At 38.3% G+C, this 23,090-nt stretch overlaps 1 protein-coding gene across 1 annotated transcript in view; it reads left to right on the forward strand.

The window, feature by feature from the left end:
* BCAS1 (brain enriched myelin associated protein 1) overlaps positions 1-23,090 on the forward strand; it is a gene marked incomplete at both ends in the record, with an annotated part of 46,778 nt that overhangs the window by 11,250 nt on the left and 12,438 nt on the right. Inside the window, 6 exons of the mRNA XM_081322525.1 lie at positions 4,148-4,710; positions 15,115-15,273; positions 17,362-17,406; positions 18,791-18,925; positions 20,970-21,005; positions 21,577-21,807. Coding sequence (XP_081178651.1) covers positions 4,148-4,710; positions 15,115-15,273; positions 17,362-17,406; positions 18,791-18,925; positions 20,970-21,005; positions 21,577-21,807 — 1,169 coding nt within the window. The remainder of the gene's footprint in view (positions 1-4,147; positions 4,711-15,114; positions 15,274-17,361; positions 17,407-18,790; positions 18,926-20,969; positions 21,006-21,576; positions 21,808-23,090) is intronic.

Here is a 23,090-nt window from a genome sequence, read left to right on the forward strand (position 1 = left end):
TCCTTTTGAAAGTTTAAGGGTCATATCAAGCATACCGATAGAGAATAAAAGGATAGCTAGCATGAGAGAATCAATTTGTATAATGTTAAGGTACCAGATTAGAAACTGGGACACTGTGAGTTCTAGTTTTGCCTTAGACATGAAGCCAGCTGGGTGACCTTGATCCAATCATTCCTTCCAAGCCCTAAGAAGGAGGTGGCAATGGCAAATCACTTCTGAAATGTTGAAATCTTGCCAAGAAAACTGCAGGGACTAATTCAGGCAGCTGCCAGGAGTCAATAATGCCTTGCGTACAGTCACTCATGCACTCGTGACCTCTCGTCTAGACTACTGTAATGCTCTCTACATGGGGCTGCCCTTGAAGTCCACTCGGAGGCTTCAACTGGTGCAGAATGCAGCCGCGTGAGTTGTACTGGGAGTTTCCCGATACTCCCATGTTACACCTTTGCTCCGCGAGCTGCATTGGCTGCCGGTTGCCCTCCGGGTGAAATTCAAGGTGTTGGCAATGACTTACAAAGCCCTACATGGCATGGGTCCGGATTACCTACGGCAACACCTGCAGTCGGTGTCAACTTCCCTCCGTCCAGTGCGCTCCCACAGAGAGGGCCTCCTCAGGGTGCCTCCGATCAAAGAATGCTGATTGGTGGCCCCCAGGGGGAGGGCGTTCTCTGTGGGCGCGCCAGACCTGTGGAACTGCTTGCCGGTTGAGCTCTGGATGGCCCCCGACCTTCGCTCCTTCCGGCGCGATCTAAAAACGCATTTATTTGAGCAATCTGACCTGGTCTGATGGGTTAGGGTTGGGGTTTTAAACATGTTCTTAATTATTGTTTTAAATTTTAAATGTGGGCATTATATTTAATTGTATTTTAACTTTTATATTCTGTTTTTTATATTTATTGCCCTGTACACCGCCCTGAGTCCTTCGGGAGAAGGGCGGTATAAAAATATAATAAATAAATAAATAAATAATGACTTGAAGGAACTAAAAAGAAAGTAATAGAGCCAGTTTGGTCTAATCGTTTAGTCACCAGGCTAGAAAGTGGGAGATCATGAGTTCAAATCCCACCTTAGTCATGAAAACTGGTTGAGGGACTTTGGGCCAGTCACTCTCACAGCCCAACCCCCTCAAGGGTTGTTGTTATGAAGAAAAGAGGAAGAGGAAGGAATATTGTATGTCCTCTGCCTTGAGTTATTTGTAAAAATAACAAAGGCAGGATATAAGCTAAGAAATAAAGAAGGAGGCAGGTAGTAGTAATTTTCCATATGAAAGCCGTTTGAAAAATACAGATCTACATTCTAATGGGTAGACAAGATCAATGGATTAGGGCAGTTTTGTAGATTTGCTTTAGAAACAGAAATAGAAACAGAGTCCAATATGAAGTAAATTTATTCATGACACACATCTTTTTTTCCTGCCCTTACTTTTCTGCTGAAAGTTTTGAATACTCACAGATAAACATAATTCATTTATTCTGGGTTTTCATCTATTACTGTACATTCAGTACTCTAGGATTTTTTTCATTCCCTTGTTTTATTATTCATGTTTGGCTAATGTTTCTGTACAGTAGTTGAGGAACACGCCTAAAAGCATTTTTTAAATTCTTCCTGCAAGTTGTGCAAGCTCTGATATCCACACACATTTATCTTTGTTTTTTCTTCACTTCACTGAGTGAACAGCCAGAATCTGCTTTGCTGTATTGTACTGATTAATGAATTATCATGGTAAATCTTCTGAAGCATTGCTCCAGGATAAGGTATTTTTTTTCTACAAAACAGTGATAGGATTAATTAATTAAATGTGACAGATGGATTGATTGAGAGTTATCTGAAATAATTCTTTTTTATTTTGCTAACACAACAGAACTTCTTAATAGGTTGTGCTCCCTTATAATTTTTGCCATCTAAATATTCTTACTTGAGCCTCAGTCTCCTCCAAATATATTCCTATCACGAATCTATGAATTCCAATACTTCAACAATTCAGGCCCTGGGAGCTATAAAACTCCAAGATGAAATGCCATGATCAGAATTTCTAATGTAATCCTACCCCCTGGTACCAACAATCTTCCTTAAATCCAAGGACCAAAGTGGCCTCTAAGGGACACTTTCCAATTCCCAATAGGACAGGGGTGTCAAACTCAATTTCATTGAGGGCCACATCAGCATTGCGGTTGCCCTCAAGGGGCCGGGTGGGTATGGCCAGGGTGGGTGTGGCCTATTGGGTGGGCGTGGCTAGAGTGTGTATGGCTACTGGGTGGGCATGGCCAGTTCTACATCGTTCGCATCAGGGGTGCCTATGGGGGCCTGGGCAGGAGTGGGACAGATCTGAGGGTCTCTGGGCCAGGGCCAAGGCAGTGGGGGCCGTTCCTTCACTGTTTCCAGGATGGCTTCGCGGGCCACATGAAACCACTTCACAGGCCGGATCCGGCCCCCGGGCCTTGTGTTTGACATGTCTGCAATAGGACAACATTCTCCAGTCCAGGTCCTTGATGTATAGGCCTACAACACCCATTATGCAGTATGACATAATAAAAAAACAATAGTTCAACTTCTAATGTGGGTATTAGGTTGCCGACTGTGATTGTTAGTGTCTGAGAGAAGGACCAAAGCCCATAGATTGGCAGATGTTTCCTTGATGAAAGACATTAAATATAAAGAAGTAAATATGAATATTAATCTGTACATTATTATTTTTTGAAACTGAATTACTGGACATTTTGGAGAAAAGCCACATCATTTCAATGGTTATCAATATTATTTTTTCAGAGAAAGTAGAAAAGTATGTTCTTTATTTTCAGACATGAACAATCACTCAAATGACCATTTGACAACGGTAATATTTAAGGATGCAAAACTTTCTGGTGTCTTGTTTAAAAAGAGTTCATGGGGGTGAAAGAAGAACTGGTAAAATATGGCTTTACATTAAAATGGACAGAAAACAGTAGGTAAAAGACAGTTCTTCAAAGTGAATGAACAAATTAACAGGTTGTTCAATTGTTGTTTTTCATTTCTAGAGTCTTCAGTGTTTTAGCAAGTAACTGACCTTGTGTTTTAGCCTGGAAACAGTACGATCAAATGTGGTTAGTTTATGAGTGGGAGAACCCCAGGAAGTTCCACAATTGTAGGCTACACTAGCAAATTGGAAGAATCCAATTGCAAGCAAATTCTGCATTGTTGCTTATCAAACTGCATGATTGTTTCAGTGTAAACACTAGAATAGGGGAATATGAAATTTATTTAGCTTTAGAAATAAATGATCCCTTCCCTTCTCTTCCCTTCCCTTCCTTTTATGACCTCAATTAGGACCAAAGCTTCCATCACTAAGCAATATGGTCATTAAGTGAATCACAGCCAATTTTACAACCTTTTTTTTCCATGGTTGTTAAGTGAATCCAACTTCCCCCACTGACTTTGCTTGTCAGGTCACAAATGGCATTCACGTGATTCCATTATCTTCAACCATTGTAAATACATGCTAGTTGCCAAGCACTTGAATTTTATTCATGTAACTATAGAAATGCTACAATAATTGTAAATATGAGGACCGATTGTAAGTCACTTTTTCTGTATTGTTGTAACTTTGAATGGTCATTAAATAAATTGAGAACTCTGTATACAAGAAACCCTGCCAGTTCTCAAACAGACTGTGTTCTCAAATATTAACTAGCATCTGGCATTCAAACCAAGTTCTGCCTTTTTTACTGAGTTTTCCAGATTCTTATTTCTCATATAATGACAACTCCTGAAGATTCAACAAAGGGCTGTAATCTCACCTTTGCCATTTTGAAAAAATATATCCTTAAAAAATTAGTAATAGCAGCCATACTTTTACAGGGCCCAAACAGTTTTGAAATAGGGAAGGCTTTCAATTATTAATCTTTATTTGCTAATTTAATTAATCCTACAGCTCTATGTCATTAAAAAGGCAGGGCTTATAAACGGACCAATGACCACATGGTAAATTTGGGTAATTCAAATTCTTTGCTAGGCCAAACATCATACTTGGTAAGAGAACGAAACATGTACACTGTGTTTGTTTAGACCTTTCAGTTTACAGTCAGTCCATTAAACATGCAGGCAACTACGATTAATAGTGCATCTTTCCTGTTGTGATGGAGAATTGCTGTTTTCTTGTTTGCACTTGTAGTGGATGCAAGAGTGAGTGTTGGCCTGGACAATGCAGCTGTTTCTTCCCAGAAAACAATGGAGATAAGCTCCAACTCCGAGGCCAGTGGAAATAATCTCGGGAAAGAAGCCAAACCTATCCCACCAGCTGCCAAATCTCGTTTTGCCTTTGCATTTTCACGGTCTGTACCAGGACGTACTGAAGCGCAGGCGACAAATTCACCCGTTGGATCAGCTCAACTTGATGTCAGCTCAGAGGCGGCTCAAGCAAACAAAGCATCGAGTGAAAATGGGGAGCTTTCAGTGGCAGCTGCGGCAGAGAAAGCGTCTGATAAAAACCTAAGTGAAGCATCTCATAGTGAAACTGAACTCTCAGCAACAGCTAAAGAGGAGAATGTCCCTTTACCGAAGTCCAAAGAGTTAACCTTTTTGGACAGAATATTCAAATTGGAAAAAGGAAAACCTAAGAGCAGAGAACAGGAGCAAAGTCAACAGGAGGTGACTGACAGCAGTCCAGGTGTAGGCCTCTCCTCAGAAGAACCTGCAGGATTACAAAGCACCTCAGATCATGAATCGCAGGGAAAGGTAAGTATAGAAATTGGAACTGGGTGGGATAATTAATACCAGAGAAGTCAGAAATAAAATTCAAAAATATCCTAACAGATGAATTGAGCTTAAAATAACAAAAAAAACGTAGAGACCAATGCAGATTTATTCATTTAGGAAACAGAAAAACACATGCCCAAGCCCAAGATTAGAAGGGAGAAGATTCCTAGCTTGGTTAAAAAAAATGCAAAACAGATCTTGTAGTTGATTACAAACTGAATATGAATCATTTGTGTAATATAGGAGCAGTAAAACCAAAGGCAGCTTTAAACTACATCAAGTGAAGGGTCATTTCCAAATCCCAGAAAGTAATGCTGCTAAGTTATTTTCTTGAGTACAGAGTCTAGTTCTGTGCATTGCAATTTAAGGATTTAGAAAAACTAAAAAAAAATGGTTCAAAGAAGAACAATGAAAATGATCAGAAGATGAGCAATTAAACTTTATGAGGAGAGATTGAAGGAACTGGGATTAAAAAATCTGTTGTCCATTGTCAAATAATGGATTTTTGCCATAGCAAGATAGTTCTCAATTATTATTTTTATTATTATAATTTTTAAATCTTCCTGACAGTAATAGCAATGCAACAGTGGAACCAGTTATTCAAGAGATGGCCTTCTTCCCTAGAGGCATTTAGACACAAACTGAATATCCATTTTATTCCTGATGACTTTTGTAAAAAGTTCTTAGGAAAATCAAGATAGTTTCAGATTAATGAGGTGGAACAATGCTTGAGGGAGAGAAATAAATAAGACCAGCCTTGTCATTAGGCAGAGTGATTAGTTTGGTCATTTTTTTAAAAAATTAAAACATGGAATCCTAGCTGCTTCAATAAGATTTAGTGAGTTACAAAGAGGGTTTTTAAAAAATAAACATCCTGATTGCACCCCACTTTATACATAACAGCATAAACAATGTTGTAGAAGAAATGATTATCCTGTGAATTAAATATTCCTCATTTTACATGACTGCATTCATACATCATGATAAGAAAAAAAATGTTAAAGCTAATGGTTTATAGCCGTAGATCATCAATTAGACAAAAAAGTGAGCCCAGCCGATAGTGGCTTGTTCAGCAAAGCATGACTTAGTACAATATATGAACCCAGTCTATGGTTTAGTACTTGTTCATTTTGTTGATTTCAATGGTAGGTTCCTATGATGAGGTGAAGATCCTAGGCTGATACTGGGCACTGCAGGATATTCAGTCCCCTGTCCTTTGTCACTGAGACTGTACACTCTACAAACCTTATTCTCACAATGCCCAATTGCAGTTTCTACATCACTGAACTGTTTCCAAAATATCTTCACAAAATCCTGGCAGTATCATCAGCTTCATGATCCTTGCCTCTTCTTTTCTCATAACCAGTTCTTCTGCCTCTTGCAACTTCATTCATCTATTTTTTTCCCCTCTCTCTTAATCTGGCTGAGATCACCTGTGACAAAAATGCATTCTTAAGGAACTGTCACAGAGTACAAATAAGCCTTCCTTGAAGTTAAGTTTTCAGTAGGAGAGGACTGCATCTTGAGATGCAGTGTTTCTCAACCTTGACAACTTGAAGATGGTGGACTTCAACTCCTAGAGCAAAGCTGGCTGGGGAATTCTGGGAGTTGAAGTCTGCCCATCTTCAAGTTGTCAAGGTTGAGAAACACTATGCTAAACATTCTGAAGCACTGAGAATACTTGTTTGTGCAAAGCTTGGAAAATATTACAAACTTTCATGCCTGGAAAGATTGCTACACAAGCCACAATAAGAGGAATGGGATCCTAAGCTTCTTATGTTGCATTTCTTATTTCAAAGCAGCAGGTTGTAGCATACACATGTTCAGATAGCCTGAAGTTGATCTTTCATGTAAAAAAGAAAAGAAAAAAAACTTTTAATATTTTTCCCAGCTGTATTTTGTTTGACTTTATATTCAGATAAAGAAGTCTGATGGAAAAGCCACACCTCTTATAATAAAGACTCCTTTGGCTGGGCAAGAACCCCCAATTTTATAGACTGCATATTTGTACAGAAAGTCAAAATATTAGATAGAATTGTAATTGTCTGGATTTTGTTCTGGGCACTGGTCACTCTTTAAGTAAACTAAGGCTTATAGCTTCTGAGGAGAAAATCAATTATATTAATCACATTAAAGTTTTTTTCCCCACATGCCAACAAATAAACAGGATCCCTGGAATGAGGAAAGGAAGGAGATGCTCCTATTTTAGGGCAGAGTCCTGCAGCTAGACAGACATTCTGTGTTTGGTTGAACCATGGCTTTCTTTCACAAAACTACATTCAGGAGGCTGCACAATTAAAACAAGGGCAGGATTCACTGCATGGATAGAGCAGTTACTATTCAGGCCAAGGTAAATGGTTTGCTTGAAATATTAGCCATAGCCATGTGAATGTGAATGGGGTCCTGGCAGAAGGGATCATTTTCATAAATCTCCTTGTCTGTATCTTCAAAGACTAGGAGTTGTACCAGGGCGTATGCTGGGGGCAGGAGTGGATAAAACAGAATGGCAGCTGGGAGTGCATAATCAAAACCTGGCTCTTTTTGGCATATGTCAGTGTTTGTTTAAAAAAAAGAAAAAGGCTGGGTTTAAATTGTAAAGTTGTGGCCACCAACTTGACTTTTATTTGAAGGTACCCTTGATTTATGATTGTTCCCACCTTAGGATATTTATAAAGACCAATAAATTTCACTAACTAACTAACTTACTAACTAATTAACTAGTGTACTTATTATGCACAGAAAATTCAATATGTAAAAACAACTTTTTTGGTCAGTACAGATCTATAATGAAAAGGAGAGATTGATAATCCAAAAAAAGGACTTACTAATCATTTTTTATATCTCTCTTTCCATCTATCCCTCAATACAGATAGTCCTTGATTTACAACCGCAATTGAGCCCAAATTTCAGTTGTTAAGTAAGACAGTTGCTAAGTGAGTTTTGTCCCATGGTACAATCTTTCTTGCTGCAGTTGTAAAGTGAATCACTGCAATTGTTCAGTTAGTAATACGGTCATTAAGTGAATCTGGCTTTTCCATTGACTTTGCTTGTCAGAAGGTCAGAAAATGTGATCACATAACCCCAGAACAGTGCGACCATCATAAATGTGAGTCAGTTGCCAAACATCTGAAGTTGGATAATGTGACCATGGTAACTGTGAAAAATGGTCATAAGTCACTTTTTTCAATGCCATTCTAACTTCGGTCACTAAATGAACTGTTGTAAGTTGAGGACTACCTGTGTATCTCCAACGTTCTTCTGTCTATGCATTTCCCACTACTTCCAATTTTAATCACTTTCCATTTCTAAAATGCACAATTAGGTATAACAATGAGCTTTTTCTGCTGTAGGCCTCGCCTTATGAAATAGTTGCCCCTCAGAGATTAGAATGGCCCCAACCCTGTTAGCTTTTTGCCAAGCTTTAAAAATTTGGCTACACACCCAGGCCTGGTTCTCTGAATGTGTTAAGGGCCCTGTTACATGGCTTTACTATTTGTTGATCAATCATCATGGCTGCTGTTTGTACTAATTATTGTATTTATTTATTGCACTTATGTAAATAAGTGTTCCTGCACCTTGGGGAACAGCATGAGGTGGCCTTTTTGGCAGGGATGGCATGAGGACTGAAGCTGAGACTTTTTCTTTGGTGGAGAAGCATGTGTGCAACACCATCACAGTCAAGTTATGCATTTTCCACTGTTCCAAAAGGTTCATCATCACTGATCCAGATTCAGCCATTTTTCTTCTCTCTCATGTTTCTTTGTCTGTCCAACATGGAACTATATATCAGTACGAAATTTTTCCAAAATTCCTACAAGTCTTGTTAGCTTTTCTTAAATCAGTGTTTAGTTCTTCGTCATATTTAGATTTTTCTTTCATCTGATATCCCCAATTGCTGGATTTAAACTCTTAATCGTTTCTAACCTACCTAAAGAACGAGGGAAGAAAAGTGTTCTATAGTAAGTAGGCAACTAGAATTACTGTTCAGATTTGAGAAGTGTCTATATGTGAAATTCCCAGCTCAGGAATTCATTTTACAAAATGTCTTCCTCCTGTGACTTTGTCTAGTCATCTGATCACCATCATGAAGATGAAATGGAAGAATGTCACTGGTAATATTTTTTTAAAAAAAAAATTCCTGTTCTGAAATGTTACAATGAAAAATGTAAAATCAGTTAGATTCCAAAATTATTTATTCATTTAAAATTTCTATACTGCCTATCTCACCTAAGTGACTATTAAACAATTAGATTGTTAAACTTGGTTAACCACCTAATTACTTAGATCAGGGTTGAGGAACTATGGCCCCTTTATGACTTGTGGACTTCAACTCCCAGAATTCCTGAGCCTGCCATGCTGGCTCAGAAATTCTGGTAGTTGAAGTCCACAGGTCATAAAAGGGCCATAGGTCATAGATGGTAAAAATAAGTGTTTTATTTTAAAAATCTGTTATTCCAGGCTGGGACTTCTGGAGGCTGGATAATAATATTAGCTTTTCATAAAGTTAAAGGACTTTTGTTATACCATAACTCCATGCATGCAGCATTTCACATATAATAAGAATTTCTCTCCACTGCCCACTTCCATCCCACTGAACTGTATGTTCTCTTTGTAACAGTACGTGACCCATTTTTTTCTGGTAAAGGAAAGACATGTAGAAAAGGATCTCCACGGGGTAGAATAAGCTCCATAATATATTTCTGAATATCTTTCTAAATAGATTCATATTGTGGTTTGATAATGTCTCTCCCACCCAGCCAAGCACTGCATAAAGAATTGTATTGTATGAATGAAAAATGCAACTATCGAATAATCCATTGAATTATGTTTTCTATATAATAACAGGATTATTATATAAAATAGTATTTAAAAAGCCATCATTTAAAAAAAACACAAGTGCTATTGAAACAGCAAGTTACAAAACATGTGCACTCTACCCCCAAAACAACAGCTATTACATACGATCAATGCATTTATAAAGTGACTCCTAGTGGGTCCCTAAGAGAATTGCTAAAAACTAACAAAGCCAAACCCCAATACAATACTTTGCATCCTTCAAAAAGCACTAAAATGAAATATGGAGGGTTTAAAAGCTAAACACTATACAGAAGAACCCGGGATAACATTCATGTTTTCAAAAGTAGCCATGAGCTCACAGTTCAGACCGAGAGAGTACAATTACCTTTTTTTCTGGTTGAGGAATATTCCTTCCTAATTGCTTCCAACTTTCCAAAATATCACCCAGGAATTCTAAATAATATTTGTTTAATTTATTATAAAACAAGATCTGCACTATAACCAACCAGTGAAGTTGTCTGACATTACTTGATCCCCAGATTTATTTCTTTATTTATTTTTAAAAAAATAATTATTCCTTGCCCTCAAAAACCAGGTTAGCAGCAGCTGGTCTGCTCACAGTCAGTAATTGAAAATTGCCATCAGTAATTAAAGCAGCTGCCCTGACTGGTCTGTTTTTTTGACAGCAAGCAAAATCTGCTTTCAACGGCATCTCAGCAGACACAGTGATGTCACTGTGCAAGCAACACTCTGCAGTGAAATCATGATGCAGGCATGCAGAAGAAGAGGGCGGGGCTTGTCAAACTTGGCTGGGGACATTTTTGCCCAGAGCGCCATTATGACTTGTAAGCCCTAGGCATGTTTGCCTTTGTGGGCCCCTACGTCTATACACATAACTGAATTTAAAAAAAATATGTCATATGATTGTCAATATATTGTTCATCTATATGAGGAATGATAAATAATTTATGTATCATTTGTTGTTGACAAGTATGTTGTCAGTGACAAAATGTTGGCATTTACACTGTGCCCATAGATTACAAATAAAATCATCCATTAAAAGAAATTTTTATCTGTTCCAATTTTTTTTTAATAAATAAATAAATAAAACCTTTTGGTGAACCCTAGGCCACCCCGTTCCCTATCTTGACCTGAGAATATTTCAGTTTATTCCTTTAACCATCTGTCTACCTTAGGCACGTCAAGAAAGGGTTTGGCCTAATTCTACCTTCCTGTGAAATTAGCTTGGAAGTTTACCAGCAGAATTTGATGGCTCCTTTGTAGTACTGTAGCTTTTTTAAGAAAGACTTTTGATTGTTAGGGATGTGAACTTGGACTAATTGAGAAATTTTGATTGCTTTTTTTTAAAAAAAAATTCTCATGGTTGCATCCTTTTAGCTTCTGTTTTCCCTTCTCTGAATTAATAATATTTTAGCTGCTTGTTGTACTCTTATTGTGAGAGCCACTTTGTTGTAGTGGTGAAAGCATCAGGCTAGAAACAGGTCAGCTGAATGACCTTGAGACAGACACTCTTTCTTGGCCCCTAGGAAGGAGCAATGGCAAACCACTTCTGAAAAACCTGGCAAGAATACAAGTTGTGCTTGAATTATGGCCACAATTCAGACCAAAATATCTATTGCCAAGCAGAATTTTGTTAAGTGAATTTTGCCCCATTTTATGACCATTCTGGCCACAGTTGTTAAGTGAATCTCTGCAGTTGTTCAGTTAGTAACATGGTTGTTAAGTGAATCTGGCTTCCTCATTAACTTTGCTTGTCGGAAGGTCACAAAAGATGATCACATGACCCCGAGACACTGCAACCATTATAAATGATGCCAGATGCCAAGCGTCTGAATTTTGATCACATGACTGTAAGATACTGCAGCCATTATAAATGTGAAAAATTCTCATTTTAACTTTGAATGGTCACTAAACAAATAACTGTAAGTTGATGACTAATTTGTACTGCAGGGATATGTCAGGGCAATCTCTGAGAATAGAATAGAATAGAATAGAATAGAATAGAATAGAATAGAATAGAATAGAATAGAATAGAATAGAATAGAATAGAATAGAATAGAATAGAATAGAATAGAATAGAATAGAATAGAATAGAATAGAATAGAATAGAATGCAATGCAATGCAATGCAATGCAATGCAATGCAATGCAATGCAATACAATAATACAATACAATACAATACAATACAATACAATACAATACAATACAATACAATACAATACAATACAATACAATACAATACAATACAATACAATACAATACAATACAATACAACTGGAAGGGACCTTGGAGGTCTTCTAGTCCAGTCCTCTGCTTGAGCAGGAGAACCTATACCAATTCAGACAGGTGACTGTCTAGTCTCTTCTTAAAAACCTCCAGTGATTTAGCACCCATGATTTTTGAAGGCAAGGCGTTCTGCTGGTTAATTATCCTCATTGTTAGGAAGTTTCTCCTTAATTCCAGGTTGCTTCTCTCTTTGATCAGTTTCCAACCATTGTTTCTTGTCCTGCCCTCTGGTGCTTTGGAGAATAATTTGACCTCCTCTTCTTTGTAGCAGCCCCTCAAATACTGGAATGCAGCTATCGTGTCACTCCTATTACTTCCTTTCTTTAGTCTAGCCACACCCAAGTCCTGCAGCCATTCTTGAAAGATATGAAAGATAAAAAAAATACTGTCATTGTATTTTTAAAATATTACTCTTCTCCTTTACTAGTTTTCTTGATTTTTAACCAAAAAAGTGGTGTACACATTTGTTAAAACCTAAAAGAGCTAGGGCTTGTCTATCTGAAGAATGTGCTCTGAATCTGGCCAGTTTTTAAAACTTTTAGAAACTTTTCTACAGTAAGTTAGCACAGCAGAAAAACAGTCTGTGTAATTCTGTTTTTGTCTCTTTGTGTATATGTGTGCATGTGTAGGATAGAGAGTGTTATAACTACTAGACAATGATGCTGCTTTTATCATTTGTAAAATGTTGGCAAGTATGAAATTAATTAGGAATTGTTCAGCTTGTATACAACAAAAGAGAAGAGAGTAGGTGGGCAGAGAACAGCTGTCAAAGCTGAACTTTTGTGAGTGTCCATTTCTGAGTATATTTTACTTTGTTCGGCTGTACAAAGTAGAAAAAAAATGTTTATTTGCTTCAAATATCCCTGGTATTGTTGAAAAGCAAGGTGGAATAAATGAGAAAGATGAGGTAGACACACAGAAACACACACACACACACACAAGTATTCAAACACACATACACAGACCACTCATATTCTTGTTTACATATAGTTACTGTGTTACATTCAATTTCCTGAGAGAGGAAGACTACTATAGAATACAAATACACTAACCAATTAGAAACTTCATTTTCTAATTATCTTTCTGTAAACCTGTTCTCAATTTGGGGTCTTGACAGAGCTAGAATACAGTTGAGCAATTTTTGTATGTGAAGCTATGCTTTCATTGATATTGCCTGAAATGGCACTTGTTGTAGGAGAAGGAATGCCAGAACCCTGAGGCGGATACCTAATATAGACACTGAAAATCCAAGGAGAGGAGCTGCTCAGACATCACCCCTGAATTGTATCAGAAGAGGAATGGGAGGGAAGAAAGGAGAGGAGAGAGGGAAGAGAGTAGAGGAGGGGGAAGGAAGTAGGAAGGTTGGAGGGAAAGAGGAGGAGAGGTGGGGAGAAACGGGAGGGGAGTGGTGAGGGAAAGAGGAGAGGAGAGGAAGAAGAGGGAAGTAGGAAAGAAAGGAGAAAGGGAGAAAGAAAGTAGAGAAGAGGGAAGAGAGAGAAGGAGGGTGGATACAGTGAAAGGGGAAATGGACGAGCAGCACCCAAACTTACGTGTATGTATTTATGTATGGTTATATATAATACCTGCAGCGTTACTGATATAACAAATGTTAAATACTTGAAAAAATGTTTATATTTCATTGGTTAGTTTGTGGGATATTAAAGGAACTGTGAAAAATAAAACAAATAAATTAAATTTTAAAAAAGAAGAAGGAATGGCCTAGTATCCCTTATAGCCACAAATGTGACCTTGAGTGCTCTTGACTCTTATCTAAACAGGTGTTGAGAAGATTCCTGTGCATTGGCTTGCAGTAAGAAATCCATTTAATTGCACTTTACATGTAACTCTGGTCTTTCACGCCTGACACTTGCCTTGTTTTCAGCCATATCATAACTGACTCATATTCAGCTTGGGTATAGCTGCAGTTATAAGGGACGCGGTGGCTCAGTGGGTAAAGACGCTTAGCTTGTCGATCAGAAGGTCAGCAGTTTGGCGGGTCGAATCCCGAGTGCTGCGTAGCAGAGTGAGCGCCTGTTACTCGTCCCAGCTTCTGCCAACCTAGCAGTTCGAAAGCACGTAAAAATGCAAGTAGAAAAATAGGGACCACTATGGTGGGAAGGTAACAGCGTTCCGTGCGCCTTTGGCGTCTAGTCATGCCGGCCACATGACCATGGAGACGTCCTCAGACAAGCGCTGGCTCTTCAGCTTTGAAACGGAGATGAGCCCCTAGAGTCGGAAATGACTAGCACACATGTGCGGGGGAACCTTTACCTTTACCTTATAGCTGCAGTTCCAAAATATTTTTCAAATGTCCTATTTCAAGCCCAGTATTCTTTCTGCTGAGCCAGTTTGTTGTAGTGGTTAAAAACACCAGGCTAGAAATTGAGAGACCATGAGTTCTAGTCCCACCTTAAACACAAAGTCAGCTGAGCCAGCCATTCTCTCTCAGTCCTAGGAAGGAAGGAAGGAAGGGAAAACCAATTCTTAAATCTTGCCAAGAAAACTACAAGAATTAGTCCTGGCAGTTGCCAGGTGTCAACACTGACTTGAAGGCATGAAATGAAAAAGAAAAACCTCTCTTCTATATTCTATTTATTTTATTTTCTCTATTCTGGTATTATTTCAGCCCATTTTTGACCTATCAAGATTGTTTTGAATTCATTTTTGCTCCTTAGTCTGTTAATTATCCCAGAAAGTATCATTGGTCTTCTCTGTATAAGGCATTTTGTGGTTTTTACTATTTAATTCAAACTCAAAGGTTTGAACAATATATTTTTTTTTCAAAAATCCTTACAGTTGCAGAAATTACTATTTTTTAAATGTAAACAATCATCAAGAGAACATTTCCATGCTACATCAGTATTAAAGTTTTAGCTAGGTTTAAGCAAATGCTAAGCAAATTAAATTTTATAAACTAAGCTTTCCAAAAAAATCCTGTGTGGTAGTATATTATCCTCAGAATTCAGAGTTCAAAACTGCAGTCGTGGAGTTTACTATTTAATATTCAGTTGCTTGGAATATGCAACCATGTTTCTTGCATTCGTTGTTCTCTGTGATTCCGAACAATGTCCCTCCAACCAACGGCAACCATACATATTTTTGACATTGACTACATAAACGACCAATTGTTCTGGATATGTAGGCTGAAGAAATATGGATGGAATTATGACTCTTTCTTGTAGAGCAACATGATACGAATGGCAAACAGATTACTTTTACAAATCTGTTTGGCATTCCAGAAGTTAGGATCTGAAAGAAACATGCTTTCTTTTGATGCAGAATTTAATAGATGAGTGCAACCAAACCACTCTGCAACAGGATATAGCAGTTGCAAATTGCTTGGCCTCTGAAGATTTTGCCCAAGAAGAGAGAAAAACAGAGAACATTAATATAGCAACCAGGACAGATAATAACATCATGAGCTTCTTCAAAACACTGGTAAGATGTTATCCTTGGCTTTTCCCTATCTGAGATGAATTGTTACACACATTTTCTATCAATCTTTCCTTCCTTCCTTCCTTCCTTCCTTCCTTCCTTCCTTCCTTCCTTCCTTCCTTCCTTCCTTCCTTCCTTCCTTCCTTCCTTCCTTCCTGCCTTCCTTCTTTAAAAGGGGCAATTGTTTAAAATATGACAGCAGCAGAAAAGTAACTATCATAGAAGCCAAATGTAAAATCATGTAAATCATGTATGGCAGATAAGAAGATTGTCAAAGATTGTCTTTGAAGTGTTTCATTAGTCGGAACTATGACAAAGATAGTGTGGCTGGTTATACTTGCTAGACAATGTAGAAAGCAAGGCTTCTGTTTTAGAAGAAGTAAGGAACTTATAGAATAATTTTCCTCAGATTGGCACCCAACAGTTATATTGGATTGGAATTCCCTTGCTTTTAGGAAGAGTCATCTTAACCAGAAATCTTTGGATTTAGGGTGCAAAATTGAAAAAGGCTATTATAGAAGAATGTAAGTTAACTGAGTATGAAAGGCTATGGTTTTTATTCATTAATTAGAAAGATCAAGTCAAAATTATCAGATATATTCTGATGGGGGTTACAGGTTTTTAAATTATGGAATTTTAATGTTAAGAATGCGTGAGTTGGGCAACCATTTAAAAGTATTATATTCATAAATAAATTTTCTTTCTCAAAAGCAGGATTTTTAGTTAAGCACAATGAAAAAAATATGTACCAGTATCGATGAAGGAATAAAAAAAATCTGCACCAAGACTTTTATTCAGAAACAATGCTCTTTAAATTCAACCTATATAGAACTTCTGAACAGCGTAAGACTGACATTTAAAGTTAATTTTAAAAACCACATGAATTCAGACACGTTTCTTGGGTTTTTTTTCCTTTTTGCATATGCATTAAGTAGTTTGGAGGGACGTGGTGGCTCAGTGGGTTAGGACGCTGAGCTTGTCGATCAGAAGGTCGGCAGTTTGGCAGGTCGAATCCCGAGTGCCACGTAACAGAGTGAGCGCCTGTTACTCATCCCAGCTTCTGCCAACCTAGCAGTTCGAAAGCACGTAAAAATGCAAGTAGAAAAATAGGGACCACCACGGTGGGAAGGTAACAGAGTTCCGTGCGCCTTTGGCATCTAGTCATGCCACATGACCACGGAGACGTCCTCGGACAAGCGATCAGGCTTTGAAACGGAGATGAGCACCGGCCCCTAGAGTTGGAAACGACTAGCACACATGTGCGGGGGAACCTTTACCTTTACCTTTAAGTAGTTTGAGGACAGAATATAAGAAAATAAAATAACTGCTGGAAGGAATCAAAACTTGATCAAGACTGGTAATATTTTTTTCCAGTGGCGGATAACTAAAAGATAACATCTGGGATTGTATATCCTGCTAGGCATGAATGTGGGTTCTTTGTTTCCTTTCTTTGACTCAAAGCAAGACAATACTGTAGTCAACAAAATGTGTATAACTGGAATGATGGCGTGGAATGTAGTCTGGAATCCCAAGGAGGGAGCAGTTGATATCCAGAGGTCAAAGAGGCAGCAGAGCTTGGGCAGTTTGGTAGGCAGGAAGAGAGTTAAGATGGCCACTCCTTAGCAGTTCACAGAATACATCCATTTTGTACATATAGTTGTTTTAGTCTAGCAAGATTCCTATAGGTGAATAACAATAAAGAAGCTACTCAGCAGTAACTCCATATGTTGTTCTTGGTTCTTGGGCCTTAGGAGTGACTTGTGAAACAAACAAATGAAAAACAAACAAAAAATGAATGAATTTATTCATCAAAAGCAGCAGTGGTTCTGCCATCTAGTGTTGATTATTTTTTGTGGGGGGAAAAAAGCTTCCAATTTCTTTTCTAACAGATGTTTGTCCAATTTGAATGTTTGAGGGGAAAACGTAACTTTACCAGATTGTTACTTTGCTTCACATATAGCTAGAAACTTCATCGTTTCAATCTATATCTCTGTATTTTAAAACTATGTCCTCCTACTTCCTCTCAATCAATGACAAGTTTTGGAATAGTTTTACAAACTGCGATTTCAAGAATGATTTTTGTATTGAAAGGTTTCACCAAGCAAAGCTGATTCCAAGTGTGACACTGAGGATAAGGTGAGTGTCTTTCTCTTTGCAAGTTCAACATTTGAGGGGTGTTTTTTTTTGGGGGGGGGGGGGGCTACCTGTCTGGGTATTTCAGGATTGATTCACACACACACACATCTCATCTTAAATGGAAAAGCACTGCATCTGATATGAAGTTGGGTGGGTGATTTTAAAGTTTATGTGTCATTTAATTTGCATTATTTTACTTATTTGATCTACTTCATTTTACTTATTTGATTTACTTTTATGATGTTCAGAACTGCATACATGATCTTCATTTGTTTTACCTTCACAACTGCCTTATTATTCTTCGAGGCCACACTGGACAAGTGGAGGCTGCTAGCTTGGGGAAAGCTATTGTAGATTATGTTAGATAAGGAGTTGAATTCAATTCTCATTAAGCATGATGCTTGTGATGACTAGGTTCACTCATCTGTTTCATTTTGGTTTTCATTGTTGTAAGAACTGAGTCTGTTGTGGTTTATTTCTGCCAGGGCAACATTGTTGCCTATACCCAGAGAGGTTTTGCTAAGGGTAATGACTCATTTACTAAAACTCTTGTGTCTTTTAGATTGTTTGTAACCTTCAATTTGGCAAACTTCATAGGGAAACAATGTTTAATCAATGGACCTCAAATGGACCAATTTACAGCATATGTCTAAAATCTAAAACCCATGACTCTTGTGGGATTGAAACTTGCCAAAGTTGTGGCCACTTCAGTGTTGTCATCTCACCACACCGCTGTGGTCAGCTGTGGTTACATGATTGCCATTTCAGTGGTAGATATGTGTGGATTTCTTGCTCAAATAATATATTCTTGCAAATACAGGTAGTCCTTGACTTACAACAGTTCATTTAGTGACTGTTCAAAGTTACAACAGCACTGAAAGAAGTGACATGACTGTTTTTCACATTTACTCCCTTTGTAATATCCTCATGATCATGTGATCAAAATTCAGATTATGACCATTGCTGTGTCCCAAGGTCATGTGATCACCTTTTGCAGCCTTTTGACAAGCAAAAACAATGGGGAAGCCAGATTGACTTAACAACCGTGTTACTAATTTATCAACTGCAGTGATTCACTTAACAACTGTGACAAAAAAGGTCATAAAATGGGACAAAACTCACTTAACAAAGATGTCACTTAACAACAGAAATGTTGGGCTCAATTGTGGTCGTATATCAAGGACTATCTGCAATTGAAAAAAAATGCAATGCTATATATAGTACTTAACAAAATATAGAATTCTCTTCAGTGAAGTGAGATTTGTGGATATGAATACTGAGTTTTATAAAGACATTGTGCATAAACTATTGCTGGTGCCTGTTATGGGCAAAAGGAAAACAGAGCACGCAATGAAAATTCAACTTTGATTGATGTCACACAAAGGGATCTCAAACAGGCCATGGTGGGCAGCTTGCTGAGAAGACGGTGACTGATTCCCTTGTCAAAAGCACCAAGAAAAAGAAGCCAGACAGCCCACGATTAGGACATAGTACATTTAGCAAACTGTTTAGACATAAGGTTGGTATGGGAGAGTAAAATGAAGAGCTCGAACCCTGAATAACAACAGATAACTTTTAAATCTTCTTATCCTGACTGTAAGCATGTAGCAGCTAGACTTATTGAAAAGCAAATCTTCAATTGGACATATTATTTTTTAGAATTGTTGCTGGCTTTGACAAAGATATAATTTGGCAGCAGGGAAATAGCATGATAATTCTGAATATCTATCTCTCCATTAATATCTGTGAATTCAGGGTTCAATGGAAGGAAGTTCCCACTAACTGCATATTGACTGCTATTTTCTGTGTCTTGTTATTGAGCCCTTTCTCACTAACAAAACCTGTGCTGCCCTAACCAGAACTTAAGAGCAATTCCATACTGCCATTAGTTTCACTTCACAAAGCAATTTGAAGCTGAACTGTCCGACTTTCTTTCCTTCTCTTTGAAATGTTGAAATTCAGTGCCCTGCCCCCAACCTACTGCCAATCATGCAATAACCGCTCCCCTGCCATCACAGAAGGAGGGAGGGAGGGAGGGAGGGAGGGAGGGAGGGAGGAAGGAAGGAAGGAAGGAAGGAAGGAAGGAATGAAGGAAGGAAGGAAGGAAGGCTCAGGTATCTTTGAGTTTTTCAATCTTGTTAGCCCTGGATTGAAGAAAAGGAAAGTGATTAAATTCCTTCCATATGAAAAAAAAATTTAGGCCCAGTTAATTCAAGCTCTTTATAAAAGAGCTACACTGATCATAGAACAAGAGCTGATTTTAGGAAATTATAACACATGTTAAATATGTTAAAACTGGCAACATTTAATGTGTTGTAAACACAACTCCTTGAATTCCAGCATCATCATGGCACCAAGACCTGGAAGGCTGTTTTTATAAGATGAAAATGTGAAGCATTGCCTTGGCATAGATTCTTATTTCCAGGAAAATGAGTTTTCCGTGTTTCACTGAGTAGCGGCACTGCTAAGTTTGCTACTGTGCTTGCTGAGCCAGCACAATTAGGGCTTGGATGGAACACCATCACAAAACCTAGGACAACAGGCTATACTGCACATGTAAAACATGTTCTAGCTTCATAAGACAGTTAAGATAGTTACCATGAAGCCATTTCTATTCAATGGTGCCCGCAACTTACTTTTACGAAGCATCTGAATTGATGAATTCTCTTCACCAAAGATACTACATAGTCCCAAAATAATTAATACAGATTTGCTTCAGATAATTTCACCTCCATGTCAGATTTTTTTCCCCAGGATTACTAACTAATTTGAACTCCAAAGCCATGACATTGCCTAATATCAAATACTAAATATTGATATAAACATTTCCTTTTGATTGCTGATATGGTGAAATCATTGTAAATCCCGATTAAGAAGAACATTAGAACAAAGGCTTAACTGGCTGAGCATAATATCCCATTCAACTTCTCCTGCTGGTAATGAGAGCCATGCGGTTGGACACATTTAACCATCAAGATGACGAGACACTGACTGCTGGATTGTTCATAAATTCTTCCCTTTTGAAACTTTCCCATTTGACATTTGACATTCCTCTTGTGATACCAAATTCCAAAGTGTTAGCCTATCCCAATTAGGCCCGTCTGGATATCAGCTACCAAAATTCTCAGCCATAGCCTGGCTAAGCTGGAAGTCTGGAGACTCACTGAAGGACATACATATCTGCATATCCTTCCATTTTTCTGACTTTTTATTTCCAATCAGTCAGCCTAATGGCTGCATAAAATTACAGAAGAAAAACTCCTTAGGAACTTTCTCCAACCATCATTCTGAGATGATTTTAATTTAGCTACATCATGTTTTCAGTTTTATACTCCAGTCCATCCCCTGTGACATTTCAAGATACAGAGCAAACATTTCAGAATGTCAGAGAAATGCTGAAATATATCCAGCAATCTCTTCTTTATAATGGCTTCACCATGTCAAACCCTGTGCAGTGCCTGGATCTCTCCATTCTTAAATATCATTACAGTCACTTCTATTCTTAGAGAATGAGAATGCCCACATGATTTCTCTCTGTGTTTGTGTGTTTTACATTGTTTTAGGCAAAAAAAGATATTCAACAGACAGCAAATACCAAGGTGAGTAATAATACGGACAATTCTGAGTTTTCATTTGCATATAGTATTTCTATGGTTTTTGATCGCCCATATAGATCTCTACTTTTTTTCATAACCTGTCTAGTGAATAAAGATGAATGAGTGAGGGTGCTGGAATGAAAGATTTATTTTATTTATTTATTTATTTTAATCCCATTTATATCCCGCCCTTCTCCGAAGACTCAGGGCGGCTTACAATCTAAGCACAAATCAAATGTGCTTAGCAATAGCCTTCATTCTATGTATATGCCTGCTTATTAGGGCTTTCACCCCCCTCCCAAGCGGCATTATTACAAAGTCAGCTTATTGCCCCCAACAATCTGGGTCCTCATTTTACCTACCTCAGAAGGATGGAAGGCTGAGTCAACCTTGAGCCTGGTGGGATGCGAACCTGCACTAATTGCAGGCAGCTGGTGTTACTTAAGGAGGCATTAAAGATGCCAGTAAGCCTTTTTTTTTTAGCTTCTTTTGTCGTCCACTGTAGCCATTTTTCCACTGATGGTCTTTGAAGTTCATCTTCTTCAGAACAATTTTTGATTTATTTTGTTTCTAGCAAACTGAGCAGCCTATCCCCGTTGTCCCTGTTACAAAACCAGAAATAAACGTGCCTCCACCTCAGGAAATTCCAGCAGTGAAGCCAATTGTGAAGCCTCCAGAAGCTCCAGTACAACAACCACAACCAGCCTTAGCAGCTGTGGTTGTCACCAATGAAGCTCCCAAGGAGATGACCAAGGAAAGATCTTCTTCTACTCCCATACCCATAAGTAAATTCTTTTGGAAAAAGGTATGTTTGGATCAGTAATGGGATTCGTATATGTGGACAACTGGTTCTCTGTCTGGATGCAGCTTCTGGAAGTCCATTCTGGGCCTGGGCAACAAAAAAGTAGCTACCGGTTCTGCCGAAGTGGTGCGAAACAGCTGAATCCCACCACTGGCTTGGATTCTAGAGACACTCACTTGGAAGTTACAATTATTATTGGTAGTGCTTAGATTTTTGGCAAAACTCATATAAAATTACAAAAACCTATATTAATTCAAGGGATGCGGTGGCTCAGTGGGTTAGGACACTGAGCTTGTCGATCAGAAGGTCGGCAGTTTGGCAGGTCGAATCCCGAGTGCCATGTAGCAGAGTGAGCACCTGTTACTCGTCCCAGCTTCTGCCAACCTAACAGTTCAAAAGCACGTAAAAATGCAAGTAGAAAAATAGGGACCACTATGGTGGGAAGTTAACAGCGTTCCGTGCGCCTTTGGCGTCTAGTCATGCCGGCCACATGACCATGGAGACGTCCTCGGACAAGCACTGGCTCTTCGGCTTTGAAACGGAGATGAGCACCGGCCCCTAGAGTCGGAAATGACTAGCACACATGTGCGGGGGAAACTTTACCTTTATCTTTATATTAATTCAATTCAAACCCCTTCAATTAACAGTACTGTCAATATCTACATCCATATCTTTCTCGCAGCCACTGCAAACAACACAACTCATTTCATTACACGTTCATCTACATCAGTCAGCAGGAAATAGATTTTCTCTTCTATGCTGAACTGTTTCAGTTGCATTAATAAAGGCAGAATAAATCTAGCTCTGGATTCCTGATACAATCTGCAGTGTGATAAGTAATGGATCAGAGATTTTTCCACCTATAAATTATCACAAATGTATAAACTGTGTGCAATTGGTAATCCCTTATACAGAATAGTTCATCCAAATAGGCTGTTGGCATTATCTGAAAATAAAGTTTATTTATTATTTATTTATTATTTGGATTTATATACCACCCCTCTCCCGAAGGACTCGGGGCGGTGTACAGGGCAATTAAAACACTATATACAACACATAATATACAAAAATTAAAATAAATTAAACCAAGTTGCCCTGAACAATAAAACATGTTCTAAAATTTAAAATTTAAAATCTAAAATCCCAATCCCTCAGTCCAGGCTGGCAAGTTCAAATAGCCAAGTCTTCAGGTCGCGGCGAAAAGAGTGAAGGTCGGGAGTCATCCGGGGCTCAACAGGGAGCTGATTCCAGAGGGCAGGTGCACCCACAGAGAATGCTCTCCCCCT

The sequence above is a fragment of the Vipera berus genome (assembly GCF_964194415.1).
Source record: "Vipera berus genome assembly, chromosome: 3".
NCBI lineage: Eukaryota > Metazoa > Chordata > Lepidosauria > Squamata > Viperidae > Vipera > Vipera berus.